The sequence below is a fragment of the Amphiura filiformis genome, chromosome 5 (assembly GCF_039555335.1).
Source record: "Amphiura filiformis chromosome 5, Afil_fr2py, whole genome shotgun sequence".
NCBI lineage: Eukaryota > Metazoa > Echinodermata > Ophiuroidea > Amphilepidida > Amphiuridae > Amphiura > Amphiura filiformis.
Window position 1 is genome coordinate 32582734 of NC_092632.1, and position 23643 is coordinate 32606376.

At 35.9% G+C, this 23643-nt stretch overlaps 1 protein-coding gene across 1 annotated transcript in view; it reads left to right on the forward strand.

The window, feature by feature from the left end:
- The window catches only part of LOC140152993 (abscission/NoCut checkpoint regulator-like), a 52378-nt gene that overhangs the window by 3899 nt on the left and 24836 nt on the right, over positions 1–23643 (forward strand). Inside the window, exon 2 of the mRNA XM_072175562.1 lies at positions 1378–1472. Within this exon, the coding sequence (XP_072031663.1) occupies positions 1419–1472 (54 nt within the window). The 5' untranslated portion in view covers positions 1378–1418. The remainder of the gene's footprint in view (positions 1–1377; positions 1473–23643) is intronic.

Sequence of the window (23643 nt, forward strand, 5' to 3'; positions counted from 1 at the left end):
ACCAAGCCAGGGCAGCCCGGTGAAGCAAAATGTGCATTGGAATAACACAGGAGTTTGGATATAATAGATGGTATATTTCTTTCTCATACAAATGTATGGTCCCCCGTTATTAAAGCTTGTACCGGATTGAAAATTCAGATATTTTGAAAAGAATAAGTACCATAATTGAAACATAGAGAAAGTACTAAAATCATAGCTTTTATACTTTTTCATATATGACGCTAACTAGTTCATCTAGTATATCTACAACACAGCGCTACCAGTAGGGTTCAATTGCCTATTGTGAGTGCCCCTGTGTTGTATGCATACAATGTACATGTAGTTAACAATAACTGCATGATGCCAATTTAGCCCAAAATGAAGGTGAATTTTGCTATGTGAAGGGCTAGTATGATATGCGCTAAGCGCGCACAATTTTGCAATTGTACCATATTTTGGTGCAAAACATGGTGTTGTCGGGCTAAGAGGAACATGCACAGGACAATTTTGGGGGCCCCTCTGGCCCAATGGTAAATCCGGCCCTGCTAAAAGTGCCCGCACTTTTTCTTGTCCATGGGCCCCCGAGGCTCTTGCTACGCCCCTGGGGGTTGCACATGTGATATTGCCATTTTTGATGTCGCCATTGGGTACACATAATCATGAAATCTTCACAAACATTTCTAAATTATGAGTTATGTGGTGTCAAAGGCTCAAAGCAAAATTATGTTATTCTATATTTCTATAAAATATTTCCATCAGCAAAATATGCTGTGCAACCCCCCCCCCACCTCCGATTGGCCTAGCGACACCCCTGAATATTAAAACAACAAACTACATGCAAGCACCTTGAAACAAAAGCTAAAATTGCAGTAGGAATACATGTACAAGTATACGTGAATTCACAAGAGGAGTCTGTGAATTTATAGTGTCCCCAAACTGAAGTTTAGTGTACATTAAGGGGGTACTACACCCCTGGCCAATTTTTTTGCCTATTTTTGCATTTTCTCAAAAATATTTTCGCGTTGGTGACAAGTAAGATATATGTATATCATAGGGGCAAGGACTACAACTACTGCACTGAAAATTCAGCAAATCAAGGCAAGTAGTTATTGATTTATTGATCAAATATTGGTTTTCCCTCATTTTTGCCTGTAACTCCACAACTGTTGTCTGTGCTGAAATAAAATTGCCAGTGCAGTAGTTGTAGTCCTTGCCCCTATAATATACATATCTTACTTGTCACCAATGCGCTATAATTTTTGAGAAAAATGCAAAACTAGGCAAAAAATTGGGCAAGGGTGTAACTGGTGTAGTACCCCCTTAACTCAGTAAACCTGGTAAAACCTTAGTACGTATTGCACGCTTACACAGTACTTTTTTTATTCATCTCTCATACAGCTAATAAGTCTGAAGTGAAGTGACAAGTTAAGTTACTGGAAATGGATGGACATTGTTATCAGTGTGCTGAAAAATTTGGATTCTTTAAGAAAGAAGTGAGTAGCTTATTTTGTTTTTTCTTTACCTTATTTTAATTATATTAGTGGAAATGGATCATTAGTTTGTGATCAGACACTTAGCCGCTTAACCGGCGTTCTATGCCCGGCATCTAAAGTAATTTCAAACTTGGGGCCAAAAAATTTGGCTGAATCCAGTTGGGACATGTCTTTACATCTCAAACATACCAAAAATCAGGATTGAAAATTTTTTTTGACCATTGAACTCATTTTAAAAGATTATATGATGGCTTAAAGGGAACAGCCTATTGTAGTCTGAAAAGGGTTAAAGTTAGGGTTTAGGGCATTTTATGTTAGGAGGCCCCACGACAGGGTATTAATTCCGATTTCGGAGTCCGATATTGGAGTTAGCGATATTATTTGGAACAATCCGCAGTTAGTTGAAATTAGTCGGAACAATTTGGAGTTATCAAAATTAATCGGAACAATCCGGAGTTATCGAAATTAGTCGGAACAATCCGGAGATACTGGAATTAGTCGGAACAATCCGGAGTTACCAGAATTAGTCGGAACAATCCGGAGTTATCAGAATTTGTCGGAACAATCCGTAGTTATCGAATTAGTCGGAATAATCCGAATTAGCGGAATAATCCGGAGTTATCGGAACAATCCGGACTTAATGGAGTTAGTCGGAACAATGCGGAGTTATAGGAATTAGTTGGAACAATCCGGAGTTATCAGAATTAGTCGGGACAAGATAGAGTTATCGGAATAGTTTGGAACAATTTGGATTGAATTGTCGAAATTAGCCAAAACAACATGTGCTTACTTGGAATTAGCCAGAACAAATCCAGATTTTTCGATTTAGAACAATAAAAATTAGAAGGGGACCTTTCTCTATCCCATTTTTATATGGCATGAAAATTTCCAACATAAAATCTTTCCTTGAAAAGGCAATTCGATCTCATTATTATGTTATCTATAGGCCTATAATTAGTAACAATTTACAAGCTAGTTGCTACATGTAGTGGCCATGATTCCAGGTCTGTGCTGTGGCATATATGGCTGACCTAATGATGAAACTCCCAATGGGGGTAGGCGTGTGCCTCTCACCAAATTGCTCTCACAGAACAGCAGTAGAGACTTCAGCTTCATGATCTACATTTAACCACACAGAGCATTGACCCTTCTATTACTGTTATTTGTGACTGACTCCCAGGGCAAACCCACTCTAACACCCTCCAATGTGGCCCACCAAAATGTTTTCAATTTTCACCCCCCCCCCATGTTAAAAATCTTCCTACCAATGAAAACTGAATATAGAATTGCAGCTAATTACATGTAAAAATTATTTTTGAATATTATCAATTTCTTATTTTTTTTTATTATAAGTTAATTTTCACTGTGCTCGAAATTTTGCAATCTCTGAATGCACTCTCAGCTGTGCACTCGTCATGTGAGATTAGAAGTTTCTGCCATCCGCGTGCGCTTGTTCATGTAATGTACATGTACTGAATGTGTTTTTAATGTTTCATGTTTACATGTATAATTCACCATCAATGAGATGAGCTGAGCATGCAATCTTACCCATCACTGAGTTTAATGATTTAAAGAGTTCATAAAGTTTGCATTTTAGGCAGAGAATTATTATAAGATCCTAAAAATAAGGATCTTTGTTATTAAATTGAACTTCTAATCAAAAAAAAAAAAAATGTTTATTTCCTGGTAGCCTAAAACCAACTTTCACTAAAAATGCAGCAAACTTTTCCACAATATTAAAATGTATTGTATGGAGAAGTTAATTTCCCTCCAAATCCCAAAATTTCCCTGGAATGAGCTACCTGAATTCCACATGTTCTGCATTAAGTGACAGATGAATCTGAATGGATGTGGGATATGAACAGCCCCAATTAATTAGGAAAATGAGTTAGTGAAGTTGAACATTTCTTGATAAAATTTAATTGAAATAATTTTGAGGTAATTATTTCACATTTGACATATATTTAATTTTTACTGGACTTGGCTTTTTCAGAGTCAGAGTCCGAGCTGAGTCTGTGAGTTCGACAAAAAAAAAGTGAGTCTGAGTGCAGACTCGAATGATATAGCACTGGGTTCAGGAGCAGGGTTAATTAGCAGTGCACTACATGGAGTTGCCATGTTTGCCAAATTAATAGCTTCAGAGGAATATGATAAATGCCAGGAAATGAAATTAACTGCAACATGTCCAGCATACCCCTGGGGTGGGGTATGGTCACCCAAAGACCCTTCGGGCTGTGCAATAATTATGAGCTCGGGGAATTTCCAAACTGCTCGCCAAAAATCGCTTGCCCCCCCCCCCTCTCGGCCCGTCAAATCTTTGCCCCTCCTTGCACATATGCCAAATTTTGGGGATCCCAATTTGCAAACTATAAATTGTCTATATACATGTTGCGAGCACAGCGAGCAGGAAAATTTGCATATTTAAGCGTTTCCGACGGTTTTCCTTTTTAAAGCGTTTTATTTAAAAGGGGCCCCAAGAATGTGTGCCAAAAAGCGCTTGCCCCCCCCCCCCCTTCTCGGCTTACCAAATATTCCTTGCCCTCCCCCTTTCGGCTTACCAAATATTCTTGCCCCCCCCATTTTACACTCCCCCCAGGGCTCATACATATTGCACAGCCCCTTATATATTAACATTTGAACAGCAACGGGTGTTCATGGTCATATATCACTGCTTTTGTTTATGGGTTACATGTTGTGTTCTGGTTGTAGGCTTGTGTAGGGTTTTTTTTTCAAATTTTTTGGGAGGGGGTGTCCTCATTGTTTTGATCTTTGGTGGGACTGTCCTAGAGGTGCTTTGCACCTGTTAGTCCTTGCCTTTCACTGGTGCAAAATTTTATCTATACTTCCTTTTTTTGTATGCATACTTTTGAATATTCATGTGCAATATATTTTGATGGGATATTATAATTATTGTATATACCAGTGATAAAGTGTAATAAATAAAAAATAAAAACTTCTTTTGAAATAACAAAGCCATTTATGATTTAGAACTAGAAAATCAATTTCGAGGCTTTTTCTGGACTCTATTTTAAAAGAGGTCATATTCTCACCCAACGCCTAACTAATTTAGATCCAAATGGTTTGTCGCTCACCCAATGACCCTATATTATATACATTTTGCTCTCACCGAATGCCAAAAATCATGCTCTCACCCAATTAATTACTCCATGTGTTTTATATTTTGCTCTCACTGAATGCCCTTTACTGTGAAAGTGCCAGCCCTACACCTAGATTCCAATTCATTTTGAAGTCCCCCCCCCCCCGGGAGCATACCCCAGCTCTACCATGTCTACTGCTCTTCAAATGCTGAGTTCTGAGAGAATCATTTGGGGTTCAGTTTGCGCTGGGGTGAGGCTAAGGTTTGGCATAATAGTACAGGATCTTCACTTCAGACTTCAGTGTAGCTGTGCCTCAAATAATAAAAGCCTAGGGTTCATGTGCATGGTCTCATACTCAGATTTGCAACTGGCTAGGCCCCACTCTTATCACAAACAACTTCTTGCTAGCATGCTTATTGCTTCCCCATTATCCATTTAAAATTATTCTTCTTTCAATTCCCCTTTATAACTCATTGTTTACACAATATTCAATGATTGGATAGCTTATGGACTTTTAAAACACTATTAAAGACTGTTAAAGCATTATTAAATACTGCTAATATAATAACTAGTGCACCTTTAATGGCAGTATACACACGCATTCCATCATCATGTTACCATGTTAACCTCTGGCCCCTAGCTCGCCCTATTTGATCTTTTGTAGTTAAAAGTGGGAAGTTTGAACTGGTTGTGTACTTGCTAGTATTTAGCATGTTAGCCATACTACACAGTATGTTACACATTATTTACACATGCACTGTAAATAGTTTATAATAAATTATCTGATGAAGTAAATACAAAATCCTGGTACAAAATCTATATAAAGAACATGGTATTGTGGTTATAATTATTTGATTTTGAAATACCCTGCTTCTGGCTTTGCTTCTAACATATATGTTTAGAGCCCAAAAAAACAAGTGTATACATAAAAGTATGAGTATAATAGTGATGAAATTCCTAAGTGTTGTTGCCACAGGGCTGTTGTTGTTGTTCCTGATTTTCCTATCATTGTTTCAGTGCGTATTGGGCAATAATATTTCTTGTCTCACACTGTTGTCTGCTGACCGACATATTCAATTGAATAAGTATTAAAAGTCTTTCATCCTCAATTTCTTAAACCGGTAGCTTCAATTTTTTTACAAATGTTTTAATTACAGTATTTATAAGAATGCAGGAAGGGTCACTTATACAGGGTGTCCCAGAAAAAATTACCGAGTGAATAAAATTGAATGTAAGTCCAGAACTAGACATCAGAATCAAAAATGTAGCGCATAGCCTATTTTATTGTGCATCACATTCGGTTGAATGGTTACGAAGAAATTAAAAATTACATAATGTGCGCATCAATGCAGTTTATTCCAAGTTTGATCAACAGGCGCTATTTTCATACTCGCTCACCGCTTCCTAAGGTTTGTGTAGGCCCCTATCTCATTAAATTAAGTCCACATTATCTATTTTATAATCCGATGGTGTTATGGAGATGAATAACAGTTTGTCCGAGAATACTTTGATTTCTGCAATTGGAAGTTTTCCAACTTTAATTTTTAGGTTGGGCAAATATGTTATATTTTACCTTTTGAGCCAAGAATGACAATGATTTTGTGCTTACAGCTTTACATGTGATTTTTGATACAATGCAACATTAATGTTGAAGTTTTAACATTTAAATTTGCATTACAAGTCTTTGGAAATATTCCGAAAACATTAATGTGTGTGAGAATTTTGTTAAGCCAGATGGAATTCTTTATGCAACATTTATATCAACAATAAAAAAAAAAAGATATTTACAAGTACCTTACATGCAAGCTTTAATTTTCAATATCGTGCAGGTTTTCAAATTTGAACAAAACCTAATTAAATGTTTTGCAAGAAACAGATTATTTAAAAACAGCGAAAATTATTTCACAGTACAAAATATGAAGCCAATTGACAGTAAACCACTACGGCGCATTCATTGTGTAGAATGATCTTTCTTTATAACTTGGAATGAATTGAATTGATGCATGCGTTACGTAATCGCTCATTTCTTCGCAATCAGTCAACCGATTTCAGTAAAATTAATGTATAAGATGCAGAATAAGATGGGTCACATGCTGATATTTAGATTTTTAGAATTTGATGTCTATTTCTTGACTTACGTCCAATTTTATTTGCTCGGTAATTTTTTCTGGGACACCTTGTATTGAGCAGTTTTTGAATTAGTATTACCACTGGCGCTATCTCTTCAAAAGTAACAAAAGAGCTTTTAAGAAATGTATATGAAAAACAGATTCAACATAACAATTTGGAAATTATTTACACATGCTATAGGCAGGGCTGTCAACTCTCACGCATTGGCTGTGAGTCTCACGCATTGGGTCACTTTCTCACGGTCTCACGCTATATGAGTCAAAATGAACATTGTAGTCGGTAAATCCCTGTACGCCACGTGTCTCACGCCAAGCAATTCCAAAACGTTGACAGCCCTGGCTATAGGAATAGCTTGTAATAATGTGTAAATTTGGATAAAAAGTCCCCAAAATGGGCTAAAGATAATTTATTAAAAGTACGGACATTTTGACTTAATAAAAGAAGGAATTCAGGCATGAGAAGGAAAGGCAGCATCTCTGATACTGGGAAATACTTGTAAACATTGAAATTAGTAGTACTGGTTTTGCAATAATTTATGTATACATTTTAGAAATAGTTTGTTCATGTTTCAACACATTTTCATATTCTTATCAAATAATTTCAATACATTTTAGGAAATGCCATTCATCCAAAACAGGTATAATTAAATTTATCATGTGAGTGATGTTTGTCTGTGACAAAGAAGTTACAGAGTAAAAGGCAAAACATTATTTCACTGTAATACCGGATAAAAACATTACCTTTCCCATCTATATAACTTTACTGCTTTTTCTCTATAGGAGTAATGGTGCGTGATAATTAGAGTAAGATTTTTAAATGTCCAAAGTGAATACGATATATAATTTTTCTTGACAGTTGCAACATGAATATGTTAAATATCTATTAAGATGCATTTGGGGTAAAGTTCACTTTTTACATTATATTGCTGCCCACCCAGTTTACAAATTATTTTCTCAAATTTGAGTGCAAAATAAATTAAATTGCCGACCCATTAAATTATCCTTATACATTTGTACCTCCCTGCAATCCCCATGCATAAAATGCCTACAATTTCAATTTCGCTTCTTAGACAAAATTAAAGAGATCAAGACAAAAATTTTATATACAGTGGAATCAGAAACATCTTGGATCACAGAAAAACTTTACTTGATTTCTTTTATTTACTAGTTCAGGCTCAAACGCTATTCTCAATTAACTTAAAATCCAGAAAACAAGTTAATTGGGGCAATTTGGGCCACTTTTGACCATTTCTTTTTTTAATGTCTTTCTTTCATGGTACAATCCATCTGCGAACAAATTAACTTCTATATAGGCCTAAATGTCACCATTGTCATAGCTGTATACAATATGGAATGTCATAACTTCATGCATCTTGATCCACATAGTATATGGCATTTGAATTACCCGGCTCTGTGGTGAACCTGGCTAGGGGTCAATGGCTAATAGCATTTTCAGAGCTAGGGTGCAAAATTGTGATTTCAAGGTTTTTAGGCTCAAGATTTCCTCAATCATACAAGACATAAAATAGGTTTGTTATGCATTTCGAATGATGAGAATGGCAACATAGGATGTTTTTTTTAAAGAGACTCTACATGTAAAGTCTTCGAACTTTAAAAAAATTTGGGAAAGTAAGCGCGCAAAAATTGGTGTGAATTTTGCTGGGACACGGGCTCCTTTCCATTTATTTTCCTTTGCCCCTCCCTCCCCGATTTTCTCTTTCAATTTTTGTCAGAGAGAGCACTTTTCTCTTTCATTTTTTTGTCATTCTGCCCCCCCCCCTTCTGATAACTTTTCCTTATGAAGAAACTTCACCTCTTTTTTTTATGCGTTTGGTCTTTCTTCTTCCAAGTGTTCATTTGAAATAATCATTTGAAAGGTACAAAGATTGAATTACTACAGCACTAGCATCTGTTTGCAGCATGCCCTTAGTTTTAACTTCCTCATTTTTATATCAATAGGGAATCAAATTTGCATATCATGTTCAAGTAGTTTGATTTGGCCTTCTCTATTTCTTTCCTTTAATTTCCCGAATCATTACTGGTTAGTAGGAGCCACTTGCTGACCCTTGTATCTCCATTTCTGTTACCATGGTTGGTTACTACCTTTTATGTTTACCTCTTAATGTTGATGGGTCCATCTCACTATCCTTTACAACTTGTTCAGTGCTTTACATGTATGTTCACTTTTTAAATTCCCTCATAATTTTCCAGGTCGTCACTTCCTCACTAGCACTTATGATATTTAGCATTGATACACTGAATTCCTTTATGACTTCTTTTTTTTTTTTTTTTTACAATCCTCATTGCCTTAACTTAATAAATTTCCTCAGATATGTGCCCTATTACCACCTGTACCTGCCTTCATGCAACTTCTTTTTTTTTCCTGTTAAATTACATTGAATACCTCCTCTGATGATAAATTGTAAATTTCCTCAAATATGCATTGTTACCCATCCACAATCTAACACCAACACCTTCTTCTTTTAAAAAATATTGGGAAAAAAGAACATCTGTAAGTATATTGCCAGTCATTGACTGGCAATTAATACAGTTCTAACTTACCATGCTTACACAAAAACACTTGCACTGTGTTTTTCTAATATTGGGAGTTTTACTATTGATGATAAATCAAATGGCACAGACAATCTGAAGAAAATGATATTAGACTAGATTTGAATTAGTACATGTACTGTTTTTGTATTCATGAATTTCATATAGGTCTTACGTAGTTATGTGTAGGTCAAGAGTAAATAATTATGTTGTTGCTCTTCTGGGCCAAGTTTTCAACTTGTTGTTGACCCCCCTTTTTCAACTGCCTTTCATCAAATGAGGCTCAAATGATCCCCGGAAAATGATCCCTTCAATCAATTCATTTCGCGCCCACTCCTCAATTTCTGGGATCAGTCCATATTTTTTCCTCAATTTACATATTTAATTTTAAGGTTATATAGGCCTAATGTTGATAAACAAGTTAAATTTTCACTATGAATCACTTGCAAGTATTTTTGTAGAACTCTAAAAGAGTCTAACCCTTCATAATCTTAAATATAAAAGGGCCTCATCATTTTCCTGTTAGATACTGAAAACTGCTAGCACTGTCAATATCACATGGAAACTGCAGTATTTTTTTTTTCATTTAGCCAAAAAATAAATAAATGTTGGGACGTGAAACAAATTTTCATGTGGCCTCACCAAACACCCCCCAATTTCTGATAATCTAAAAGGTATTTTTCTTCAAATATTTCCTCCTAAAACTTTCCATGGCTTTTTGAAAAAAAATCCAAACTTCATCAACTTTTATATTTTGACCTCATTGTCACCACTCCGACAGAAAGACCCTCATTTTGATAAAATGTTTCCCATGACTCTCACACCCCATTTTGGGCCATCTCACGCTAATGACTCCATCTTTGGTGTCAAGTATCTCAATTAGGCCCCTAGTTTCAAACTGGTGTCTGTGCACATCCCCATATCTTCCAAACTGTTTTGATTAAAATAAACAACAACAAAAAAAAAAAAAAAAAAACCACGAAACCTGTCAAATCCTTCCATTTGTTCACCATGTATCATGTGTTATGTGTCAATATCATATGGAAACTGCAGTAGGGCCTATATTTTTTCATTTACCAAAAAATTAAATCAATTTATGTAGCCTCACCAAACAACCCCTCCCCAATTTCTGATACTCTAAAAAAGTATTTTTCTTCAAATATTTCCTCCTAAAACTTTCCATGGCTTTTTGAAAAAAAATCCAAACTTCATCAACTTTTATATTTTGACCTCATTGTCCACACTCCGACAGAAAGACCCTCATTTTGATAAAATGTTTCCCATGACTCTCACATCCCATCCTATTTGGGCCATCACACGCTAATGACTCCATCTTTTGGTGTCAAGTATCTCATTGAGGCCCCTAGTTTCAAACTGGTGTCTGTGCACATCCTCATATCTTCCAAACTGTTTTGTTTAAAATAAACAACAAAAACAAAAAAGCAAAAAAACAAGCAAAAAAACCCAAAAAACCACGAAACCTGTCAAATCCTTCCATTTGTTCACCATGTATCATAATGTGTTATTTTAAAAGGCTTATTCATAAAAAGTTGTTCCTTAAATTTCCCTCTATGATTACATTCTTGCTAAACTCCTCCTACCCCTCATACAGCCCTCCAACCACCACCCTATGCACCCCTGTGACCCTGTCAATGCATACATGTATGGGCTTATCATTATCCCCAAAGTACGAGGGCTGGTCAATAAGTTCCCATAACTATGGTGTATCTCCGCTCATACATGACTTGGATGACTGTTACTTCACACGCTAAATACTGCTGAATACTTGATTACGTAATGACATTAGCATAAACACAATAGTGTATGGGCACTGCCTGATTTATGGTGAAAAATAGTCAAGACAATCTTGCGCCAAATTGAGGTATTGTTACATAATTCCAAATATCTCGAGAATAAAAGTATGGAATCTGGCGCGGTTTTTGCAACTTTGTAGACCGATAACATAGGAATGATGCTGTACTCTTTTTAGATCTATACCATTTTTATTAAAGAAAAGAGATCGTGTTGAATATCTCCAATTTTGAGTAGGCTTAATCACCTATTGTTCTTTACATAATAAGGGATAGAAATATTAATCGATGACAAAATTTAACAAATGGTACCTGGTTTGATTGGGTATCTACTGATTATTAAAAAGGGAGATCCCAGTGGTGAAATCACAAACATTTCTTTCTTAATAAACCTTTGTTTTCAAAAGCTTGTTTTTGTAATCAAAGTAGCACACCATTGAGAGGCTCTGGATTGAATAAGAAATTTGAATTTCGAAAGGTATATCTAATTCTAGCATAAGACTTGGTATAGCAATTCACTTACACAGCTACTGTTCCATAAACCTTGTATTAGTCATATTTTTAGGGTTTTTTTTATGAAATTTTACTTTTTTCATACATTTTGGTACGCTCAATCATGCGTACCATCTACGCATCACAAGACATTTCTATTTTTATTGCAACAAATTCTATTGTCTTGACTATGATCTCTCATACCATACCAACAATCATATTTGTTTTTGTTTTATTTTGGAGATAATTTGGATTCTTTCTTCTACCGTGTGGGCTCTTTTCTCCAGATTTTCACGCCATTTTTGTTTGTCGTTAAGGCCTATTTTTGGTGAAATTCAAAGACAGTCCTTTTCCTGATCTGTTGACGGATACATCATTTCTTCTTTCAAAATTATCAATTGAATATACTCAGATTACCTCATACCAAAAATAAGGCTTGTAAATTGCTTTGTTCCTTACTTCTGCTTCTTTTTATTACCGTCGCCTCAACTACAATTCAAATTTCCGCCAATGTTGACAATTGTCAGTGTATATATGGCAATGATTTTATGCAAATGAGATTACGTAATTAAAGGTACTCTGATACTAATTGTTGTGTGTTTTGAAAGACAAAGGTACAAACTTTATTGATCATAAGTAACAGTCATCTAAGTCATGCATGAGCGGAGATAAATAATGGTTGCGGGATATTATTGACAAACCCTTGTATTCTTGGGCTCTGTCATCTTCCACAGCATGGGCACCCTTATCATTTTTACTGTAGTGGGGTAGTGGGGTAGTGGGGTGATTTATGTTTGTATATGTCTGTGCAAGTGCCTGTTCATATGTTGGTGAGGATAATCATGCAAATCCACAGCCTATTCCCCACATCAAAATGTAGATTTTTGTTTGCATCAGTAGAAAACTCATTATTTATCATTGACCATATGAATGCTATGTGAAAGTGAAGACCTGAGCGCAAGAATACTGTAAGTTCAAAAATGATATATCGATCAATATTATAGATATTTATTTGGTTGATATACAAAATGATTCTTCTTGCCTATAAGTTTAAACGATCATATCTGAAGATGCTAATATGACTTACCGTCTTCTTGCACTCAGGTCTTCAAGTGTAGACATGAATTAAAGAAGTGTTGTTTGAATTTTCAAGCCAATCCTCTGCAAGTTATTTTAGGGACTGTGCATGATTATGTGTACTATAGGGGGTGATTCTTAAATGGTCTGTTAAAAATTGCTTGCTCCTCCCTTTCATTATGCCAAAAAAATCCTCACTGCCCTTTTTGACATTCTGAAAAATCTTTGCCACACCCCTTTTGACATGCCAAAAAATCTTTGCCCTTTCTTTACACATGTTAGAGTTTGGGGAACCCCAATTTAAAACCTGAAATTATCTTTAATCATGTGATGTGAGTGCATCAAAAAGAACATTTTGCATATATTTGAGCATTTCATAACATGTTTTTACACCTTTTTAAGGGTTAATATCGAAATAGTGCCAAATATCTGTGCCAAAAATCGCTTGCCTCCCCTTTAGCCTGCCAAATAATCCCCCCCCCCCCCCTTTGGCCTGCCAAACAATCATTGCCCCCCCCCCTCCTTATTCACCATCCTAGGGGTAATATACATTATTATTGAATCACCCCTAAATGCAAGTGCACTGTGCACATGTTTTGGGCATAAAAGGTGAAAACCGCACGTCTTTGAAGAAATCGTACCATCCTGTCAATTAAAGGTGGGTAACCTGATTAACAATCTCATCCCCACTTTACCTCATCAAAATGCTGATTTTGGTATCAGATATGAAAGCTCATATTTTCTAATAAACATATTGGAATTTGGCATTCCAAATCGGTATATTTCGAAGATATCATCAAAAACTGCAGGATTACTTTAATACTCTACTCAAAACACATGTCAGTAACCAAGCAGTTGTCCAACTGACACAACAGCAAAATGCACTGTCATGGGACAACTTTCACAGCCCAACATTTGGCACCCAGCACAAAAAATCTGTCAGAATGCACACAAGATCCTTGCACAGATGATACAACGGTGCTGCTTTCTGCTTTTCATACACCTTTTTCATGAAACAGGGCTGGGCTGTGAATGTGGTCCATGAAGCTGTTCCATGTCAGTGCATTTTGCTGTTGTGTCAGTTGGATAACTGCTTGGTTACTGACATGTGTTACGAGTAGAGTATTGAAGTAAACCTGTGTGTTATTTTGGTTCAATTTGATGGACAGGATTTCAAAATATGACCTTGTGAAAAAAGTTTCTTTTTGAGCTCAGTTTATATCAGGTCACCTTCCTTTAATTGTCAGGTCAACCAGGATATATTGGTCAAATCAATACTTTGATGTAAACACATCATAGCAAACATGACAAAAGTAGCCCGAAACTTTATTGTGGAAGACCTATATTTCTAGCAAAATGACGCGTTTGAATAACAGCCCCCCCCCCCTTCCCCATTTTTCTCGCCAATTCACCTGTGAAAAGTTGATGAGTGCATGAAAACCTGTATGGTATTTTGAGGGCAGTGAATGTGACACACGACCAATACAACACCAGCACACGACTGGGCTATATAAATACTATCAATATTTCCCAATGGGACATTTACTCTAGGTCAAGACACTGGCTGGATTTTTATATTCCACAACTGACTATAACTGAACTCATTGACTGACTCATTGACCGGGCTCATTGACTGGAAAGTAATTGTAGATTTGAAAATAGCTATGAAGTTAAGAAATGTAAATCACTATAAACATTGACTATATAGACAACATGCTCCTACTTTTTAAATTGATAAATATGATGTTTACAAAAGCTATATACAAAAATACTTGACACCGAGTTGAAATTTAAAAAGGACATTTCAATTAAAATTTATGGGCAATTTTGGATTCACTATGTATTTGACACTAGACTATGCCATAGTCGATTTTTGATAAATAAAAATGTTATTAATCATGATGAACGCATTCAGTTGAACTCGAAATTATACTGATATTTAGTAGGCCTACATCAAAATACTAGTATAAAATGGTTATGAAAAAGTTTAGGCTATATAATTATATTTGTGACAGTAAAAGTAAAGTATAGGCCCTCATGAGGCTTATATTATTGAATGCAACATATCATAATGGCATAATTATAACTGTGATTATAATGACACTTCAATACTGAACAATTCTAATTTTAGAATCTGCCAGTTTATTATCGACTATGGACTTTCACTTTTAAGCAGAACTTTACCCCAGCGACTCACACACTGTCAATCATACTTGTTTATCAATAAAATCTAACCACAAGACTAAGCATGGTGGTACAATACGCGCTAGATGCATCGTTCATCCACCAGCACAAAAGCGCCGCATTCCCTAGATAGTTGTGTACCATGTATAGTTATAATGGTACCAGTACGCGTCGGGAGGATTTAAACAATAACGAGGTCTGGGCGACCAATCACAAGCCAGATTCATTTTAAAGATGCATTACATCATCACCAATTTTAGTTAGGCCAGAAATTGGCCTAACTCTCAAGGCAAAGTCAGTAGTCCACTTGGGAAGCTAACAAACAGAGGGTGTACGGTGACTGAAAAGATCAGTTGTGAAAATCTATCAATTGTGCACTCATTAATTAAATCAGAGTTTTAAGCTTAAATGTAATAGACAGAGTAGTGCACAATTGGCAAGTGGACTACGGAGAAGTCTAATTTGACACCAAGGAATACCAATAAGACAGCGTTCAAATTTTGACTTTCATTTGGCGGACAAATGTGTGAAAAAAATTATTTAGGGGTAAAAACAATAAAAATTCTTGATTGTTTATATGTTTCCAGGATAAAATATCATCTAGTTTCAGATTTTGGCACTTAAAATTCCCTATTTTTTATATTTTTCCAGGAAAAAAATCAATTTTTGTCCGATGTTCGCCGAAAATTGTCGGTTTGGGGTGACAAAAATTTTGATTTGCTAATTTCTTGTGAGTGCATGTATGAACATGAACACTACCAAATAGTGCCTAATTTTCTATGCTAATTGGGCAACAGTGGTACAATTTTGGTATTAAAAGCATTGAATGGGATCCATGTATTTCTATATTTTCGTAGCATGAGTAGAAACTCAAAGGTTCCGGTAGACTTCTCCGTAGTCCACTTGCCCATTTTGCATACCGGTACTCTGGCTATTACATTAATAAGCATAAAACTCCGATTTGTATTAATTTGTTTGTGTGCAATTGATAGATTTTAACATATCTGATATTTTCAGTCACCGTACTCCCTCTGTTTGCTAGCTTCCCAAGTGGGATTTTTTTACTTGGGCTTTCGCGATCAATTTAAACTGGTAGATTCCAAGATCAGAATTGTTCAATATTAAGTGAGCAATTATAATTATGCAAGATATGTTGCATTCAATATAACTTTTATTGTCACTAACCATCTAATTATATAAACTCTTTATGACCATTTTACTATTGAACAATTTAATTTTAATAAACATCAGTATAATTTTGAGTTCAAGGAATGCGTTCATCATGATTAATAATAACATATTTTTTTATCAAAATTCGACTATGGCATAGTCTAAGGTTCGGGTGACAATTGATTTGGAAAAAAGTATAATATTCACCTCATTTTCGATTTGAAAAGGCCATATCAATGGGCTGTTCCAGATAATAATCAACCCCCCTATAGAGGGCACCGAATTCCATACTCTTTTTGTATGTACTTTGGTCTGGAATTCTGACTTTTTCCCAAAAACTCTTTACAGTCACATACTTCCAACCTATAGAGGGCGCTGAATTCCAGACTTTTTCCCCCAAATGCGTTAGGAATTTTAGACCTTTTTCCCCCAATGCGTTAGGAATTCCACAATTTTCTACTCTTCATTTCTGAAAATCCATTCAAAGTCATATTCTCCAAACCATAGAGGGCGTCGGAATTCCAGACTTTTTCCCCCAAATGCGTTAGGAATTTTAGACCCCCCCAATGCGTTAGGAATTCCACAATTGTTTCCTCTTAATTTCTGAAACTCCATTCAAAGTCATATTCTCCAAACCATAGAGGGCGTCCGGAATTCCAGACTTTTTCCCTAAATCATTTTGGAATTCCAGACTATTTTCCCCAATGCGTTGGAATTCCAGATGTTTTACTGTTTTGACCAAAACACCTATAGAGGGCATTGGAATTCCAGAGTTTTTTCCCTCATAATTTTCAGTTCCAGAAAAACTTAAAAGCCATATGTACGATTTCGTTCAAATTTTCATTATGTTATTCTTTTATACCCGAAATGCAGAAATAATATTTTCGCCAGCTAACAGCTGGCTATCTAATTCGGAGATCGTCTCTGTTTGCTAAAGAGATTACAGGGTAGGGGGCCTACTAGCATTGGTTTGAATTACTTTGCGGACCTTTTTATGGTGAAAATATAATGTAAGGCCTACTATTTGATTTGCAAGAAAAAGGAAGTATGTTTTGCCGTTTCAACGAATGAAAACGAGTGAGAATTTCAAGAGTTATGGTTTGAAGGAAATATGACATTAAAAGTTATATGCCAGGCCTATAATAGTTACCACAGCATATCAACGAAAGAAAATTATAGTATCCTTGTTATCAGGCGTTTTTAGATTTACATTTGCAGACCTCCTGGAGACTAACACAGCATGAGATGTGAGTACATTGATAACAGAATTAAAATCTTTATGGATGTTAAAGTCAAAGTAAAATAAAAAAAATTCCCTTTAAAAGGGAAAGCCAGCTTCAATGCAGAAGAAGCATGTATAAGGCAAGTATAGGATGGCAGTTTTTAGCAAATTAACTAAAAACTGCAGTGTATTTCTTTATATTAATAATGAGCTAAGGGTAGCCTAAAAGGCAGAAAAGACAAAAAGATAGAACAATTTGGAGTAATTAAAGAGTTGACAGGAAGTTATAGGAGTTAATGTTTGGTTTGCTGTTTCTGTGTGCATGTTCTCATCATTGATGGTTTGGTGGACTGTCATGAAACATGATGGATCATAAAAAAGAGTGATCCTAAAAATGCCTTCCACCCAAACTAATTACAAGACCTCTTCTGCATTGAAGCTGGCTTTCCCTTTTAAAGGGAATTTTTATTAGGGTTTCTGTCCATCCATCATAAGCTTATAACAAGGTAAAGTGAAAGAAACCCCACTGGCTATTTTGGCCTTGGGTAAAAATAACAATTCAATGGAAATTTCAGACAGTGGCATAGCGGGGGGCACATTAACTTGTAAATGTATGTACCGACGAAAACATATTTGCTGACGGACGTTGTGGATTGTTGCCCCAAATTATTTTTCGACGGTTTGAAAAAGTGAAGAGCCAAAAAAATACAGCTAGCAACCGAAAAACAACAAATTTTATGTATAATTCAATTTGTGTCACAATTTCTATACATTTTTTTAGTAGGTCTGAAGTGCCAAAACTAAATCCCTGGATTAACATGATACCTCCCCACATTTGACCTTTTCTAAATAGAAGTGGTTACAAATTCAAACTCACTGTCAATACTCTGTTATTTTCAAGTGTTTACCTACATACATGCATGCCATGTACACTGTATAGGGTATAAAGGCTATATGTACACAGTACACACAATTGCATTTAAAATGGGAATTTTCATGTTGTTTAACATTTATTTTGGGCTAAAATGCTATACTGTAAAATTGAAAATGGCCCGGTAAACACAAAATTTCACCTTTTAGTTTTCCGGTAGTTCTTAGCTCTGCGTGAGAAAATAGCTGTACATGTATAAACATGTGCAATCCACAGTAATAACTACATGTGGATATTGCATGTGTGCAACTATTACTGTACGTATTAGTGCTTTTTGGAGTTTGAAATACCGCTATGTGCTTAGCCCTTCCGTTGAACCTGGCACGGGTCAGAGGCTAATGGTATTTTCAGAGTTTTGACACTGGTAGCCATATTACCATGGTAACACACTAAATGAAATGTATAAAGTTCTCTACTTGTGTTAACTATGTATAAATGAAAGTAATTGTTGGGAGAAAAGAAAATATAGGCCTATTACATGTAAAAAAAAAAAATTAGTCAGTTCCAACTTGCATATAAAAAATTTTGCTGTATTTTTCGGGGTATTTGGGAGTAAGTGTTTTACTATTGAGGATAAATCAATGTCATGGGCACTCTGTCTGAGTCTGAAGAAATTAATTACCTAGCTGGGGGGTTTACACCCCCCAGCTAGGTATTGTAATCGTTCGGGTTCTTCCGCTGGCAACAAACCACTGTAATCTTCCCGTTTTCTTCCGCTGGCAACTAAGTGAAATTGCACATGTTTTTTACCTAGCTGGGGGGTTTACACCCCCCAGCTAGGTATTGTAATCGTTCGGGTTCTTCCGCTGGCAACAAACCACTGTAATCTTCCCGTACTGTTACCCTTTGAGTATGAAACCCTGACTTGATGCTATGTAAGAATTATTTGACTTGTGAAGATATGTGTGGTTTGGCCTTTTTGAATCATTGTTTTTAGCTGCGGGTGTTAGCTGCGGGTAGCAGCTCTATAAGTCACCATGTCTCTCCGTCTGTTAGTCCGTCCGTCCGTCCGTTAGTCCGTTAGTAACAAACGCTAAAAAATGCTGTTACGTCTACATTGTTTGTCGCATGGCTATGATACTTGGTGAGGGGAGGGCCTATACCGCCCCATACTGGAAAAGAGTTTCAGTCCGAAATTTGGGAAAATGAGGGGAAATTGAGGGAAGTTAAGGAAATTGAAGAGAATTAAGGAAATTGGGATTTTTTTTAAGAGAATGAAGGAAATAGAAATTTTTGTTCTTTTTTTTCCGAAATGTTTTTTTTTTGAAATTGTTTTTTCCGAAATTATTTTTTCCGAATTTTTTTTTTTTTTCCGAAATTTTTTTTTTGAAAATTTTTTTTTCGAAATTTTTTTTGTCCGAAATTTTTTTTTGAAATTTTTTTTTCCAAAATTTTTTTTTTTAAATTTTTTTTTTCGAAATTTTTTTTTTCCTAATTTTTTTTTTTTTCGAAATTTTTTTTTTCAAATTTTTTTTTTTCCGAAATTTTTTTTTTCCGAATTTATTTTTCCCGAATTTTTTAAATTTTTTGTTGAAATTTTTTTTCCGAAATTATCGGTTTCGAACACTTTTGATGTCAAGACGCTTTTTTCCCGAAAATCGTTTGGACATCAAAAGTGTCCGAATCGTGTCGAACACTTCGATGTCAAGACGCTTTTTCCCGAAAATTGTTTGGACATCAACAATGTCAAATCTTAGAATTGCTCCAGAAAATGGCAATATGTAGGGTAATGAGCTCAAACTCAGTGACAATAAACTTGATGAGAAGAGTAACATTTTGGAATATTTTGCATGGATCAGGCCAAAGGTCAGCTGGGGTCAAATCTTCGAATTTCAATATCTGGACATCTGTAAGGGTACGGGGCTCAATCTCGGCGACAACCTCATGACCAGGGGAACATGTTGGAACATTTTGCAGGGGGCAGGTCAAAGGTCAGCTGGGGTCAAATCTTCAATTTCAATATCTGGACATCTGTAAAGGGTACGGGCTCAATCTCGGTGACAACCTCATGACCTGTGGAACATATTGGAACATTTTGCACGGGTCAGCTCAAAAGACATCATTCTGGGGCCAAATCTTAGAATTGCGTTATCTGGACATCTGTAAGAGGTACAGGGCTCAAACTCGGTGACAACTCATGACCAGGGGTGAATTATGGAACATCTTGCAGGGGTCTGGTCAAAGGTCATCTGGGTCAAATCTTAGAATTGCATTTTCTGGACATCTGTGAGGAGTACCGGACTCAAAACTCGGTGACAACAAGCCTCATGACAGGGGAACATTTTTGGAACATTTTGCAGGGGACAGATACCTCCACAACACCAACATGCCCCAGCTAGGTTTGTGGTCTATGACCACCATTTGCCTCTAGTTTCTATTTTAATATTATCTTGCCTGGACCTGATATCAAAATTATTCAGTAGGCCTACTATAGTGTATGTGCGAATTTCATATACATGTCTTCTGTCCAATTATCTTGTTATTAAGCAGGCCCGTAGCCAAGATTTTTTTTAGGGGGGGGTGCTGAATTTTGAAAAAGTAGGCTTTTTTCCAAAAGGTGATGCAATTTTGTGAAAAGTGGACTTTCTTCCCCAAATTTGGACCCTTTTTTTTTTTTTATAAAGTTTTAAAAATCCAATTGTTTTGGCTCGCTATATACGCCGCAAATGCTTTAAATTTTGGGACTTTTTGTATACTTTTGCAGGTTCGGGAGGTGGGGGGGTGTTGCACTCGTGGCTACGGTTCTGTTATTAAGGAACTGCAATCTTGTACATTTTTCTGTAACATTTTGTAAATAGGCCTATATAGCTTGTAAATCCACTTAGGCCAAAAAAATTATTGTTGTGTTGCCCTCAAGTGGGAAAATGGGAAAGTTGGGTCGGACGGTCAGATTTCTTCTTTTTTTTTTTTCTTCTTCTTTTTTTCAAACCTTCAGTTTTTAAAAATCCCTCAAATATTAAATAATGCTTCTTCAATTAGGAAACATTTGTCAATTTTGACTTCTAAAAACCTGTTAGACATCAATTAAAGACTAGTCTTTCAATAAAATATTAATTTTAAGTGAAAAACATTGATTTTTTGATAATCTCTCACAGAATGATTTTTTTTGTCTAAATTCACTAACTTCTTATCCAGCTGACCTGACAATAGGCTCAATTTTAAAACAGTATATATTTCATTACTTCAGTAGATGAAAGGATTGACAGGAAAAAGGAAAAGAAGCCCTATTTCCAGATGGGAAGGGGCACTCGAATTTGGAAATGACAAGGATGTGCAGACACCAAGTTGAAACTAGGTGTCTTTCAGTGAGAGAATTGACACCAAAAATAAAAGGGAGTCATTTGATGAAATCCCCCCCCCCCCGGTCATTCTTTGAGACTGCATGGGGAATATTTTACCCAAAAAGAGGGCATGATAAAGTAGCCCCATTCCCTTTTTGGAAGACTTAATATGCAGCAAAAAGACTTGTTTGGACAACCCCCACCCTGGGTTTTGCCCCTACACACTTAAAACTACGGGGTCAAAAAATGACCCAAACGGGGTCATTTTTGACCCCAGCATAGTTATCAACTAAACACCATACCACTAACGGGTCATTTTGACCCCATTGGTCGGGTCATTGCAATGACTACGTATTTGGGTCAAATAGTAACCCCATTGGGGTCAAAATATTACCACATTTCGGGTCAAATGAAATGACCCCTTCAAAAGGGTTGCCTTATTGGGTTACTTAATGACCTCATTTCGGGGTCAAATGAAATGACCCATTTGAAAGGGTTGTTTTATAGGGTTACTCAATAACCACATTTAGGGGTTGTTTGGATTTTTAGTAGGCCTATGGTCATGCTGGTCCCACCAGGACATAAGTGTGTTTCTGCACAGAGAAAGCATTACATAAACAGCAAAACTGCAAAATGCGTCTGTGTATCACACTCACACACAGTCAGTCATTGCCTATGACAGTTCACGTATTATAAGCTTACATGATATAAGCTTATAACAACTGCAGCCAAGACACCAGCCACGACAGCATGAAATTGGAATGAATCTGCGTGCATAGACAAGGGTCTATGCATCCTTGCAGTCTCACTTTTCAACTAACTTTTCATATTCCATCATGCAGACAAGCACACACGACAATCCGCTGAGCTGAGCTGCACAATCAGAACAAATATGGCGCTGATGTGACCACGTGAGCCGATGCACACCGTGTGTGCAAATAGTTCGAAATGCAAGTCATTATAAAGTTGACAAATTGGGTAACCGGTCAAAAAATTAGTTTTATTTATTAATCAACTAACTAATTGCAGCTCATGTTTAAACTCATTTATGAATTGAGATTTTCAAAGCGGAAGATTGAAACTGATATCAATGCGCGACGGTATCGGCAAAATGACCACTAAGTTTTTGACCACGTTCGTCAGTGGCTAAAATGACCTCGTGAATGTGGTCAAATTAAAACAGTACAACCCCCTTGAAGGGTCAAAACAACCCCAAACGTGGTCAATTCAAAATGACCACGGAAAATATAACCCCGTAGTTTTTAGTGTGTAAACCTAATCTATGAGGGTGTGAAAAACCAAACACCTGTATGATGATGCAGATTTCACAGTGAAAATTGCTTGTTTTTATAGGGCACACAAGGACGACATCACGACACGACTAGTCCCAATGGGACATTTACTCCAGGTCACTACAGCTGATACTGGCTGCTTAAAAGTTCATAGTAGTATTTATTCCACAACTCATTTTTCAAGTAAACTACACACAAACTTAATTCTATGACTGGAAACTTTAAAATCCCATTTGCTTCATAATTGTTAAATTTATAAACAGCTATAAAGAAATGTAAATTACTTATTTACACTGTACACATTGACTATTTAGACAACATGTTCCAACTATATTGATGATATTTTAATACAAATCTTCAAAAATACAAAAATCAAATCAAGTTGAATTAAAGTTTACTGGCATTTCAATTAATATTGATGACATTTTGGATTCACTAATCTAATATGAATTGGTTAATTTTTTTTTAAACCTGATTTTTGGCATATTTGTAATGTTTACACATGTCACAACTTGCACCTAAATGGAATCAGCCAAATTTGTTGTGTTTGTAGGTAAACAGAGAAAGTTCGACATAAAGTCATAATTCAAGAAATTATGACTTTATGTCCACCATAGAACTGCGTGTTAAACGGCCAAAATAACAAGCAGTGTTTCTTTCACGTTACCTCGTTATTTCAGCTCAAAATGGACAGAAACCATTCCCGATCATTATTACTATTAGTATTATTTCAGCATTTTGAGTATATAATGACAAATTTTAAATTTGAAGGAAATCGTACATTAAGCCTTTAAAGCTATAGGATTAAGGAACACTTATAAATTGTTCGATAGATTGGAGATTACCAAATGGTGTCATATTTAAAAAAAATTATATAAGTCAAAATGACTTCCCATAAAACTGCACTGCATTTTGAATTTAACCACTTGAACCT